Source organism: Alternaria ventricosa (genome assembly GCF_023758065.1).
Source record: "Alternaria ventricosa strain BMP 2768 chromosome Unknown scaffold_5, whole genome shotgun sequence".
Lineage (NCBI taxonomy): Eukaryota > Fungi > Ascomycota > Dothideomycetes > Pleosporales > Pleosporaceae > Alternaria > Alternaria ventricosa.
The window spans coordinates 1,805,407-1,818,784 of NW_026055685.1; the positions used below are offsets into that span (position 1 = coordinate 1,805,407).

General features: G+C 54.7%; 3 protein-coding genes across 3 annotated transcripts; all 3 read left to right on the forward strand.

Moving 5' to 3' along the window:
• Nucleotides 1-133: 133 nt before the first annotated feature.
• Nucleotides 134-6,783, forward strand: GLT1 (glutamate synthase [NADH]; the record flags this gene model as incomplete). The annotated part of the gene is made up of 5 exons (XM_049341904.1): nucleotides 134-321; nucleotides 375-415; nucleotides 470-3,819; nucleotides 3,875-5,425; nucleotides 5,485-6,783. 5 exons carry the CDS (start codon nucleotides 134-136, stop codon nucleotides 6,781-6,783), a joined length of 6,429 nt encoding a protein of 2,142 aa, XP_049201409.1.
• A 347-nt stretch (nucleotides 6,784-7,130) lies between these two features.
• Nucleotides 7,131-10,056, forward strand: YME2 (mitochondrial escape protein 2; the record flags this gene model as incomplete). Its single annotated transcript, XM_049341905.1, has 4 exons — nucleotides 7,131-7,148; nucleotides 7,404-7,471; nucleotides 7,532-8,437; nucleotides 8,484-10,056. 4 exons carry the CDS (start codon nucleotides 7,131-7,133, stop codon nucleotides 10,054-10,056), a joined length of 2,565 nt encoding a protein of 854 aa, XP_049201410.1.
• A 729-nt stretch (nucleotides 10,057-10,785) lies between these two features.
• ADK1 (adenylate kinase) lies at nucleotides 10,786-11,789 on the forward strand (the record flags this gene model as incomplete). The annotated part of the gene is made up of 4 exons (XM_049341906.1): nucleotides 10,786-10,948; nucleotides 11,010-11,062; nucleotides 11,115-11,269; nucleotides 11,327-11,789. 4 exons carry the CDS (start codon nucleotides 10,786-10,788, stop codon nucleotides 11,787-11,789), a joined length of 834 nt encoding a protein of 277 aa, XP_049201411.1.
• Nucleotides 11,790-13,378: the final 1,589 nt, after the last annotated feature.

The following is a 13,378-nucleotide window of genomic DNA, read 5'->3' on the forward strand; positions in this document are numbered from 1 at the left end:
TTCACCTAGACACTATTACCAGAGCAGCAGCTCCCACTTGACGCGTCGAGCGACCCCGCCACACTCCCATATCGATACCGCAGCCCCGCTACCCACACCAACGAACCCAGAACTTCGGCCTTTCGCCGATATAATGGGTCGGGTCTCGTTCGCCGAAGATACAAAATTGCCCCAGGAACCCCAGATTGAAGAGTATCAGAGCTCCGTGTTCGAGTATCAAGATGGTCCCGAGAACAAGTCGTGGGCAGGTGCGCTGCCGCTGAAGCAGGGTCTTTACGACCCAGAGCTCGAGAAGGATGCTTGCGGTGTCGGTTTTGCAGCGTGAGTGACGGAATCGCTGTTTCCATGGAGTGTGAGGGCTGACATTTGCGTAGCCACATCAAGGGAAAGGCCAGCCACAAGATCGTCTCCGATGGTAAGAGCGAACGACGCGAGAGTGGTGCAGGATAGAGTGCTAACGAATCTCCAGCACGGTCGTTGCTATGCAACATGACACATCGAGGAGCCGTGGGCTCAGACGCACGCGACGGTGACGGTGCAGGTGTAATGACCTCCATCCCCCATCGCTTCTTCCTCAAGGAGTTCGAGCGCGAGCAAGGCTACAAGCTACCAAGCCTTGGCCAGTACGCCACTGGTAACCTGTTCTTCAAGCCCGACGCCACCATCTTGGAGGAGACCAAGGCCATGTTCGAGGACGTTGCAGACCAACTCGACTTGAGGGTGCTCGGATGGCGGACGGTGCCGCGCGACTCCACACTTCTTGGACCCGCGGCGCTCTCACGAGAGCCCATCATTCTCCAGCCATTCGTAGTTTTGAAGACTGCCTACGGTGACGCCCGCGAGCCCAAGGCGGACTTCCAGGAGAAGTACGACAACGCGTACTTTGAGCGACAACTGTATGTCATGCGAAAGCGGGCTACACACGTCATTGGCCTGCACAACTGGTTCTACGTCTGCTCTCTGAGCAACAAGAACATTGTTTACAAGGGTCAACTATCTCCCGTCCAGGTCTACGAGTACTACCACGATCTGCTCAACGTCGACTACGAGGGTCACTTTGCACTAGTGCACTCCCGTTTCTCTACCAACACATTCCCCAGTTGGGACCGTGCTCAGCCTCTGCGATGGGCGGCTCACAACGGTGAAATCAACACCCTGCGAGGAAACAAGAACTGGATGCGCGCCCGCGAGGGTGTCATGAAGTCCAGCCTTTTCGGCGAGGAGCTCGACCTCCTCTACCCCATTGTCGAGGATGGTGGTTCCGACTCTGCAGCTTTCGACAACGTTCTTGAGCTGCTCACCATCAACGGTGTTCTGTCACTCCCAGAAGCAGTTATGCTCATGGTTCCAGAGGCATGGCAGGGCAACAACACAATGGACCCCGCCAAGCAGGCCTTCTACGAGTGGGCTGCCTGCATGATGGAGCCTTGGGATGGTCCCGCTCTCTTCACATTCTCGGATGGACGATACTGTGGTGCCAACCTCGACCGTAACGGTCTTCGTCCTTGCCGTTACTACGTTACCGATGACGACCGCATCATCTGCGCGTCTGAAGTCGGTACCATCTCCATCGAGCCTGAGCGAGTCGTACAGAAGGGTCGCCTGCAGCCCGGTAGGATGTTGCTCGTCGACACTGTCGCTGGCCGAATTGTCGATGACGCCGAGCTGAAGAAGAGCGTCTCAGAGCGTGTCGACTTCCGTTCTTGGATCCAGAAGAACCTTCTTACTCTTCCTAAGATCCTGGAGGCAGTCCCTGCAAAGGGTGTTGACCTATCATACCAGCTCACTGAGACTAAGCTACACGAGGATCCTCGTCTAAGGGCATTCGGTTACTCGCTTGAGCAAGTCAGCTTGCTCCTTGGTCCCATGGCTGCTGACTCAAAGGAGGCTCTTGGATCTATGGGTAACGATGCCCCTCTTGCTTGCTTGGCTACTCAGCCTCGCCTGCTGTACGAGTACTTCCGTCAGCTCTTCGCCCAAGTCACCAACCCTCCTATCGACCCTATCCGTGAGGCGATTGTCATGTCGTTGGAGACCTACGTCGGTCCCCAGGGTAACCTTCTAGAGATGGACGAGTCACAGTGTGGTCGCCTTCTCCTTCCATCGCCCATCCTGACGCTCGAGGAGTTCACAGCGTTGACCAACACTCACAAGCTGTACTCTGACTGGACCGTCAAGAACATTGACATTACCTTCCCCAAGAGCGATGGCATTGAGGGTTACATGGCTGCTCTCGACCGCATCTGCGAGGCTGCCACCGAGGGTATCCAGGCAGGCGACAACATCCTTGTCCTGACCGATCGCGCTGCGTCCGCTGATCGCGTTGCCGTATCCGCCTGCTTGGCTACTGGTATGGTCCACCACCATCTCGTTCGCAACAAGTGGCGGTCCAACGCTGCTCTCGTTGTCGAGACCGGTGAGGCCCGTGAGGTGCACCACATGTGCGTGCTCGTCGGATATGGTGCTGATGCCATCTGCCCGTACCTCGCCATTGAGTGTATCCTGAAGATGCACCGTGAGGGTGTCATCCGGAAGAAGCTCAGCCCTGAGCAGCTCATCGACAACTACAAGCACTCCTGCGACGGTGGTATCTTGAAGGTCATGAGTAAGATGGGTATCTCTACCCTCTCATCCTACAAGGGTGCTCAGATTTTCGAGGCTCTTGGTCTTGACGACTCTGTCGTTGACCGATGCTTCACTGGAACTGCCTCTCGTATCAAGGGTATGACCTTTGAGCTGATCGCTTCCGATGCTTTCGCTCTTCACGAGAAGGGTTACCCATCGCGCGCCATCGTCGAGGTACCCGGTCTTGCTGAGACTGGTGAGTACCATTGGCGTGACGGAGGCGAGCCTCACGTCAACGACCCGACTGCCATGGCCAACATCCAGGACGCCGTCCGCACCAAGAATGACAAGTCATACGAGGCCTACTCTATTGCTGAGTACGAGCGCATCAAGGACTGCACCCTCCGTGGTCTCCTTGACTTCAACTTCGATGACCGTGCACCGATCCCCATCGACCAGGTCGAGCCTTGGACTGACATTGTGCGCCGCTTCGTTACCGGTGCCATGTCCTACGGATCCATCTCCATGGAGTCTCACTCTACTCTTGCTGTCGCCATGAACCGTCTTGGCGGTAAGTCAAACACTGGTGAAGGTGGTGAGGACCCCGAGCGCAGCTTGCGCATGGAGAATGGTGACACTATGCGCTCCGCTATTAAGCAGATTGCCTCCGGACGTTTCGGTGTTACCTCCAACTACCTCGCCGATGCCGATGAGCTCCAGATTAAGATGGCTCAGGGTGCCAAGCCTGGTGAGGGTGGTGAGCTTCCTGGCCACAAGGTCTCTGGCTCCATCGCTAAGACCCGGCACTCGACTCCTGGTGTCGGTCTCATTAGTCCTCCTCCCCACCACGACATTTACTCTATTGAGGATCTCAAGCAGTTGATCTACGATCTCAAGTGCTCCAACCCCCGCGCTCGTGTCTCCGTCAAGCTCGTTTCCGAGACTGGTGTTGGTATCGTTGCTTCCGGTGTCGCCAAGGCCAAGGCTGATCACATCCTCATCTCCGGTCACGACGGTGGTACCGGTGCTTCTCGATGGACTGGTATCAAGTACGCCGGTCTTCCCTGGGAGTTGGGTCTTGCCGAGACTCACCAGACTCTTGTCCTCAACGATCTCCGTGGTCGTGTTATTGTTCAGACTGATGGTCAGTTGAGAACTGGACGTGATGTTGCCATTGCTTGTTTGCTTGGTGCTGAGGAGTGGGGTTTCGCTACCACTCCTCTTATTGCTATGGGTTGCATCATGATGCGCAAGGCAAGTTTTGACTATACGAGATGCATCTGAGACACATACTGACTTCGTAACACAGTGCCATCTCAACACCTGCCCTGTCGGTATCGCCACCCAAGACCCTGAGCTCCGAAAGAAGTTCCAAGGTACACCCGAGCATGTCATCAACTTCTTCTACTACATCGCCAACGAGCTCCGTGCGATCATGGCCAAGCTTGGTTTCCGTACCATCAACGACATGGTCGGTCGCTGCGAGGCTCTACGCATTCGCGATGATCTCCGCACTGCAAAGACTGAGAACATTGACTTGTCTCTCATCCTGACTCCCGCTCACACCCTTCGCCCAGGCGTTGCCACCTTCAATGTTCGCAAGCAGGATCACCGTCTCCACGTTCGTCTCGACAACAAGCTTATTGCTGAGTCCGAGCTCGCTCTTGAGAAGGGTCTTCCCGCCCGCATCGAGTGCGATGTCGTCAACACCGATCGTGCTCTTGGTGCTACCCTCTCATACCACATCAGCAAGCGCTACGGCGAGGCTGGACTGCCCCAAGACACCATCCACGTCAACATCCGTGGCTCTGCTGGCCAGTCTTTCGGTGCTTACCTGGCACCTGGTGTCACTCTTGAACTTGAGGGTGACGCTAACGACTACGTCGGTAAGGGTCTTTCTGGCGGTCGCCTGATCATCTACCCTCCCCGCAACGCCGTTTACCGCGCTGAGGAGAACGTCCTCATCGGTAACGTCTGCTTGTACGGTGCCACTCGCGGTACCTGCTTCTTCCGCGGTATCGCTGCCGAGCGCTTCTGTGTCCGTAACTCCGGTGCCACAGCGGTCGTTGAGGGTGTTGGTGACCACGGTTGCGAGTACATGACTGGTGGTCGTGTTCTTGTACTTGGATCTACTGGACGTAACTTCGCCGCCGGTATGTCTGGTGGTATTGCATACGTTCTCGACATCCACAAGGACTTCGAGCAGAAGGTCAACCAGGAGATGGTCGAGCTTTCTGGCATCGAGGAGCCAGAGGAGATCGCTTTCGTGCGTGGACTCATCGAGGACCACCACCACTACACTGGCTCCGAGCTCGCCGCACGCATCCTGCTCGACTTCACCCGCGCACTGCCCCGCTTCGTCAAGGTCATGCCCGTTGACTACAAGCGCGTCCTCCTCGAGGAGAAGGCCAAGGCTGCCGAGAAGAAGAAGAACGAATACCCTCTTCCCCTCCTTCCTGGCAACTCCGTCCGTGCCAGCCACGAAGAGTCCCGCAACAAGGAAGCCGAGGCCGAAGCCAAGGAGAAGAAGAAGAGCGACCTTCTCGACATCGAGGAGAGTGTGACTGACGCAAAGGCCGAGAAGAAGAAGGCGCTCGTCCTTGACAAGACTCGCGGTTTCATGAAGTACCAGCGCCGATCTGAGAAGTACCGCAACCCCAAGACACGTACTCGTGATTGGGCCGAGCTGAATCAGCGTCTCAACGAGGATGAGCTCAAGTACCAGACTGCTCGTTGCATGGACTGCGGTGTGCCTTTCTGTCAGTCTGACACTGGCTGCCCGATCAGTAACATTATTCCCAAGTGGAATGAGCTTGTTTTCCAGGGACAATGGCGCGACGCCCTCAACCGTCTTCTTATGGTAAGTCTTGGCACTTTAAAGTATATCTGAGACAAATACTGACATTTTCGGGTGCACAGACCAACAACTTCCCTGAGTTCACTGGACGTGTCTGCCCGGCTCCTTGCGAGGGTGCTTGCGTTCTCGGCATCAACGAGGATCCTGTCGGTATCAAGTCGATTGAGTGCGCCATCATCGATCGCGGTTTCGAGAAGGGCTGGATGGTCCCCTCGCCACCTCAGGTCCGCTCTGGAAAGACCGTTGCCATCATCGGTTCCGGCCCTGCTGGTCTTGCTTGCGCTGATCAGCTCAACAAGGCTGGCCACACTGTCACCGTCTATGAGCGCGCTGACCGTGTTGGTGGTCTCCTCATGTATGGTATCCCCAACATGAAGCTTGACAAGAAGGTTGTCCAGCGCCGTGTCGACTTCATGGCTGCTGAGGGTGTCAACTTCAAGACTGGTGTCACTGTGGGCGAGGACGGCCAGACCAACCTCGATGCTCTCCGCAAGGAGTACGACGCCGTTGTCTTCGCCACTGGAGCAACTGTCGCCCGTGACTTGCCCATCCCCAACCGCAACCTGGAGGGTATCCACTACGCCATGCAGTTCTTGCACAAGAACACCAAGTCTCTCCTCGACTCCGAATTGGCTGATGATGCCTACATCTCGGCCAAGGACAAGCACGTTGTTGTCATCGGAGGTGGTGACACTGGTAACGACTGCATTGGTACTTCCGTTCGTCACGGCGCCAAGTCAGTCGTCAACTTCGAGCTTCTGCCCCAGCCTCCCGCTGAGCGTGCTCGCGACAACCCATGGCCACAGTGGCCCCGTATCTTCCGTACCGACTACGGTCACAACGAAGTCAAGACTCACATGGGCAAGGACCCTCGTGAGTACTGTGTCATGTCCAAGGACTTCGTCGACGACGGTAGCGGCAAGGTCAAGGGTATCAACACTGTCCGTGTCGAATGGACCAAGTCCGCCTCTGGTGGCTGGGACATGAAGCACGTCGAGGGCAGCGAGCAGTTCTTCCCCGCCGACCTCGTCCTGCTCTCCATGGGTTTCTTGGGTCCCGAGCAGCGTGTCATGAGCGACGTCATCGAGCTTGATGGCCGCAAGAACATCAAGACTCCTCCTGGTCACTACAACACCAACCTCGCCGGTGTTTTCGCCGCCGGTGACTGCCGTCGCGGACAGTCCCTCATCGTCTGGGGTATCAACGAAGGTCGCCAGTGCGCTCGCGACGTCGACACCTTCCTCACCGGCTACGGTACTTCCCTGCCCGTCACCGGTGGTATCGTCAAGCGCCCACCTTACGAGGCCATGCACAAGCATACCGCCGCTCCCACGGAGAAGCTTGTCACTGTCGCCGCTTAGGCGCGAACATGATTATAACGATTACTCTATGAAGTAAATAAGATGCATGGGAAAAGATGGGCTCATGATAAAAGAGGGGGGGTTTCGGGTTATATTCACGATTTGTTTGGCGTTTGATCTTTTGTGTACAAGCATTTTCCCTCGTTTACCTGCACGATACCTTTTCAGTATGCGGAGTCAGCTGGGTGGCACCTGCAGTGTACAATGTTTTCTTTGCTTTGGCTGTTGGCTTTTGGTTTATTCATTTCGCACTCAATTTGTATATATATGCGAATACTATGTTCATCATTGAATAATCACTTGGTGTGGCATGCATGTGGGGTTCTGAACTAAATTAATTATCGAAAATGCTTGCTGCGGTCATAGTGAGTACAGTCATTGTAAGTGCGACTGATATTTTGAGATCTCTCTTTACAAGCGCTGAGAATTTGGCATCAATGACAATTCGTCGCCGTTGTTTCGCTTCGCCAGGCCGCGAATGCACAAAGCCAAGATTCGAGTTTAGTGACGTCACGCACGTCCAACTCCAGATTCGCCATCAACAAACCATACCCTAGGCAGCAAACATCGCTCGAGCGATCAAATCATTCTCCATGTCGCCATGCCCCGGTGACAATTAGGTACTGAGGATGATACCCCGTACCGGCTGGCATCAAGCCTGCCGTCGCCCCGTGCAAGGGCCATTGAGGTAGGTTCACGAAGCCGATCCTGGTTGCCGATCATCGAAAGTGTACTAACAAATCATCAGGAATATCCATCCGACACTTACTGCGACATTCAAACCGACTAGCCTGGGCTGTCGAAATCCGTGGACAGTCCCCGCTCGGTATGTAACCGGACTACAGGCAGGCGAAGACAAAACTGGCCACATCAGCGCCGGACCCAACGAAGGAATCCTCTTCTTCAACAATGTGTTCCCCATCCAGATCCGCAAGGTACTTGGACTTCCTCTCCCTGGGCTCTTCGACCGCCTGATTAGTCCGACTATCTCTGGCACCGACCCTAAAGCCGTCATTGAGAGAGCAAGTGCGAAACGCAACCTACAAATTACTGGCACCGAAGTCCTTCCACGGACGAGGGAGGGAGGCGCATTTGTCAAATTTACCCATGATGGCAATGCGTCCGCCTCTGAGATCGAGAAAGTGCTGCAGCAGTACCTGAGAGATGAGCCAGTGAAGCCATGGTGGAGTCCGTGGAAGAGGATGCGGGCTAAGATAGTCAAGGGAAAGCCTTGGGTGGAAGATCTCATGCGTCTACCCGCCTCACGCCTGCGGGTCGAGTTTGTGTCTGCTGAACCAGGCGTTCCAGCTTCTGAGGCTGTGGAGATGAGCCAGGAGCAGCTCTTCCAGTTCTTCAGGCCTTATGGAAAGCTGGGAGATATTGTTATGCAACCTCCGGATTCGAAGGTTCTTCCCAAGTTCGCGTATCTGGACTATACAAGCATCGGTAAGGCTATCATGGCGAGGAACTGCATGCATGGCTATGTGGTTTCGGAAGCTGAGGGTGGGGGCAAGTTGGGTACGGTCTTGAGGTTGAAGTACGAGCAGAAGATCAAGCCTCGGTATATCAGGGATTGGATCTTCGGTCATCCCAGGATTATCATTCCCATCGTGGCTGCGCTGATTGCTGCTCTTGTTGCTATCATCTTCGACCCGTAAGTCAGCCGTTCATATCGACAGCTTAAACTGATAAGTACACAGCATCCGCACATTCTTCGTCAAAGCTCACATCACTCGCAACTTCCACATCGAGGACAACAAGTGGTACCAATGGATCAAGGGCTATGCAACAGACATCATTCACGGCGGCAACAAGCGCGATGACGACGACGGCATGGATGCCATCTGGGATGACAGGAAAGACAATATCGAGCAGATCCAAACGTGGCTGATGGAGACTGCCGAAACATTCATCATCATCCAGGGCCCTCGCGGCTCTGGGAAGCGCGAGCTTGTCGTGGACCAGGCCTTGGAGGATAAGAAACTCAAGCTTGTGATCGACTGCAAACCAATCCAGGAAGCCCGTGGCGAGAGCGCTACCATCAATGCTGCAGCGTTATCAGTTGGATACAGACCGGTATTCAGCTGGATGAACAGCATCTCTGGAATGATCGACATGGCCGCTCAAGGTGCTACAGGCGTCAAGACGGGCTTCTCGGAGACTCTCGACTCTCAACTCAGCAAGATCTGGAATACGACTACTTCGGCTTTACGACAAATCGCACTGGACACGCGACACAAGAACGACAAGGATGCGCACTTGGGCGATGACGAGTGGTTGGAGGCACACCCGGAACGCAGGCCGATTGTCGTCATTGACAACTTCCTCCACAAGAGCCAGGAAGGCGGAATCGTCTATGATAAGATTGCTGAATGGGCTGCGCGTCTCACAACGACGAACGTAGCTCACGTCATCTTCTTGACCAACGACGTCGCATTCAGCAAGTCTCTCTCAAAGGCCATGCCCGACCGCATGTTCCGTCAGATCTCGTTATCAGACTGCAGTCCCGAGGTCGCGAAACGATTCGTAATCACCCATCTCGACGCCGACGTCGAAGACGACCCAGCACCAAAAGACGGTTCACCCAAGAAACTACCCTCTCAACACCGCAACGATCTCGACGAGCTCGATACCTGCATCGATCTCCTAGGCGGCCGCCTCACAGACCTCGAATTCCTTTCCCGCCGTATCAAGACAGGCGAAACACCCACCAAAGCCGTCCACGAAATCATAGACCAGTCCGCCTCGGAGATTCTCAAGATGTTCATCTTCGGCGCAGAAGACGAAGGTGGAAACCGCCACTGGAACGCCGAACAAGCTTGGTTCCTAATCAAAGAACTCGCCCAGAAAGAAAGCCTCCGCTACAACGAAGTTCTTATCGACGATATTCTCAAAACAGGCGGTGAATCCGTTCTCCGTGCCCTCGAACAAGCGGAGCTTATTTCCATCGTGTCTGGCGCGAATGGCCGGCCTTCTATCATCAAGCCCGGGAAACCTGTTTACCACCCTGCGTTCAAGCGCTTGACTGAGGATAAGGTGTTGAAGTCAAGATTGGATTTGGCTATCCTGACGCACCTGACGAAGATCGAGAATGCGACGATTGACAAGTGTGAGAATGAGTTGTTGCTGCTGAGTAAGTTGAGGAATCAGCCTGCGCAGACGGCTGGGAGGGTTAATTATTTGCTGAGTAAGTTGATGGTTAGTCAGGGGAAGGTGGAGAGGTATGAGGGGGAGATGAAGGGGTTGAAGAAGGTGCTTGGGAAGGAGTATTAGGTTTTGAGGACTATGTGTATAGTGATACCATCTCCCTTCAGTACGATTGCTATAATGCTTGTGCTGGTGCTGGAATGTAGACACAACGCCATCGAGTAGCACTAAATGTGATCGAAATGTAGGGTATTCCTTGAACATCCTGTGCATACTATATGCAGCTGCATAAATCCAATTCGATCCCTCCAATTCGATATATAGATGCAGTTACTACTACTGTACTTATCCCAGCCCGCGCTGACCTCTATATCTGAGTATGCAGGCCGTAGATGCTGTGCGCGCATGCGTCTGAAATTACTATGACCCCACCTGTTCAATGCTTATGATGCACTGGCCGCCGAAACAAAACTGCGTACTGGAGCGCGCATAGCACAATCGACAGCGCAACACGGCGGTGAATATACCGCTACACAGTGCCCAGCAGAGTCCGCGGCGCATTTTCCTCTGACATCACCGCGCCAATACCAGGGTGAGACCGAGTATCGGGCAGAAGGGACGCATTTTCCCGCCGCAGCAGCCGAAGTTGAAAGCAGGGACGTGCACAACCGAGCAAGCAACTCGACCGTGAGCTCCACCTCATCCACAACGCGACCTTGCCCACTGCCATTGCGCAACCGTCCTTAATCTCCTCCCAGCGGTCCGCGCATCATCTTACTCTGCTCGTCGTACTCTACTTTCTTCACCCACTTTTATCTCCCCCACCGGACTTATCTCCCTCACAACTTCGGCGCAATGGCACCTTTAACAGATGCGTCGGTCGATGACCTCAAGAGCACCGTCACCAGCCTTGAGAAGCGCATCGCTGACCTGGAAAAGAGACTCGCGGGTCAGAATGGGGGTGCGCCTGCGTCTGCGGAGAGTGTCAGGATGATCTTGATGGGCCCGCCCGGTGCTGGTATGTTGTTCCCGGTTGGAGAGAGGGTAAAAATGGCGGTTTTGCTTACACGGCATGTTAGGCAAGGGTACTCAAGCGCCCAAGATCAAGGAGAAGTTCTGCGCTTGCCATCTTGTACGTTTTTCAGAATGAGTGGGATAAGGGATTGGGGGCTGACAGATCGCAGGCCACCGGAGACATGCTGCGCGCGCAAGTTGCGGCAAAGACTGCGCTCGGCCGGGAAGCAAAGAAGATCATGGACGCAGGTGGTCTGGTTAGCGACGAGATCATGATCAACATGATCAAGACGGAGCTCGAGAACAACGCCGAGTGCTCCAAGGGGTGCGTCCCCTCTTCTACACAGTTTTGAAGGACATGCTAACACAACCCCACCCCCAGATTCATCCTCGACGGCTTCCCCCGCACAGTGACCCAAGCCGAGAAGCTCGACGGCATGCTCAGCATAACCAAGAAGCCCCTCCAACACGCCGTAGAACTGCAAATCGACGACGGCCTCCTCGTCTCGCGCATCACCGGCCGCCTTGTGCACCCCGCCTCCGGCCGCTCCTACCACAAGATTTTCAACCCGCCCAAGGCGCCCATGACGGACGACGTAACAGGCGAGCCGCTCATCCAGCGCTCCGACGACAACGAGGACACGCTTAAGAAGCGCCTGTCAACATACCATGCCCAGACTGCGCCGGTCGTCGCATACTACCAGAAGACGGGTATCTGGAAGCCAGTCGATGCGAGCCAAGAGCCTGGCCAGGTGTGGAAGAGTCTGCTTAAGATTTTCGACGACAAGGCTATGGTTGCTGGACGGACGGGTAGTCTGCTCAACAAGGTCGGGCTTAAGAACTAGGTGGCCTCCGGCGATGTGAGCAGGGAATGTGGTACCGGATTGCTGAAGTTACAACTACGGGTCACGCCTACGCTTTCATACCGCCAGGCAGACGCGGAGTATCTTACAACAGTCGGCTGATCATCTTTCAAAGCCACGTTACGAGAAAAGTCCACTTTTTACGCTTTGGAATGAAAGAATGCACATATGGTTTGGATGGGTTCCTTGTACTTGTACAGATGCATACGCGTGGTGTGGGTGGTCTGTGGGGACATACACCCTGTGTATTTCAGATGGCTCTTGCGGACTGGTTTTCTGGTAGTTTACCGAGATCGGGAATGCTAGAGATGTTCATGATTGATGCTTATGTGGTCGCGAATGTGGCCTTTTTCGAACCGTGGTTCTGCAACTACGCCCAGAAGTCCTTGAAGATGCCTTGTCTTGGTGATTGAACATATATTGCACATTATCACTACCTTCAGCAAATAACCCTTGCGCCACGAACACACGTGCTCCCTCCCGCCGCCGCCGCTGCCCGTTCCCACAACGTGTTCCCTAGTCCCAAGTCGCGCGAACCCGTGGCCTCGGCGTTAGCACAACACAACTTCTCCTAACCTCCGGGGCGACTTGTCACTTCCGCGAAAAAGTGTCCTCAGCGCATTCTACTCCACATAACACGATAACGCTCTCGTATCGTATACGCGCATTCACCACAGTCGCAATCGCATCGCATACCTACCTCAACGAACCGCGCGCGCCACGCTTCAAACACAGAGCCTCAGACCTCAGAACCCAAGCCTGCAACGAAACGCGACGAACCCGAACCTCAGCTCAGAACGCTGAAGCAACATCCTAAAAAGGGGCCACAACACATCTGCCATCCCACCCCGAACCGCATATCACACATCCGCAAACATGTCAAGTAGATTCACGCGCGCCGACCCCCGCGACGACCTCTTCTCCTCCTACAACCGCAGCGCCTCGCCCTCGAAAACAAAAAACAAATCGCGCGCTTCCCCCTACAACGCTAGTATAAGCCAGGGATATGGGTATCCGGGTTCGTCTGCGGATGCGTATCCAGGGAGTGGGAGTGGAGGTGGAGGGTTGTATCCTGGGGGTAGCGCGGGGGGAAGTGCGTATGGGGGTGGTGGGTATGGGGGGTATGGTGTAGGAGGTGGGAGTGGGAGGGGAGGAAGTGGTGGTTATGGGGGAGGAAGTGAAGATGGGATTTACAGATCCGCGACACCGAATTCAAGAGGGCAGTACTCGGCGGCTGTGTTGGATGAGTTGGAGAGTCAGAATGATGAGCATGTTGGTGTTTTGACGGGGAAGGTTAAGATGTTGAAGGATGTATGTTTTGCCTCCCTCTTCCCATTATTTCTTACCGTTTCATTATACTATGGAATGCCTCGCTAACGCTCAGACAGTTAACCCACCTCATCGGCGACGAAATCCGCGACTCCACCACCCTCGCCGAGAAGATGAACGACCAGTTTGAGAACTCGAGACATAAGATAAAGGGCACTATGAATCGCATGTTGAGGATGGCGCAGAAGACTGGGGTTGGGTGGAAGGTTTGGGTTGGGTTCTTTGCCGCGGTTATCTTGCTG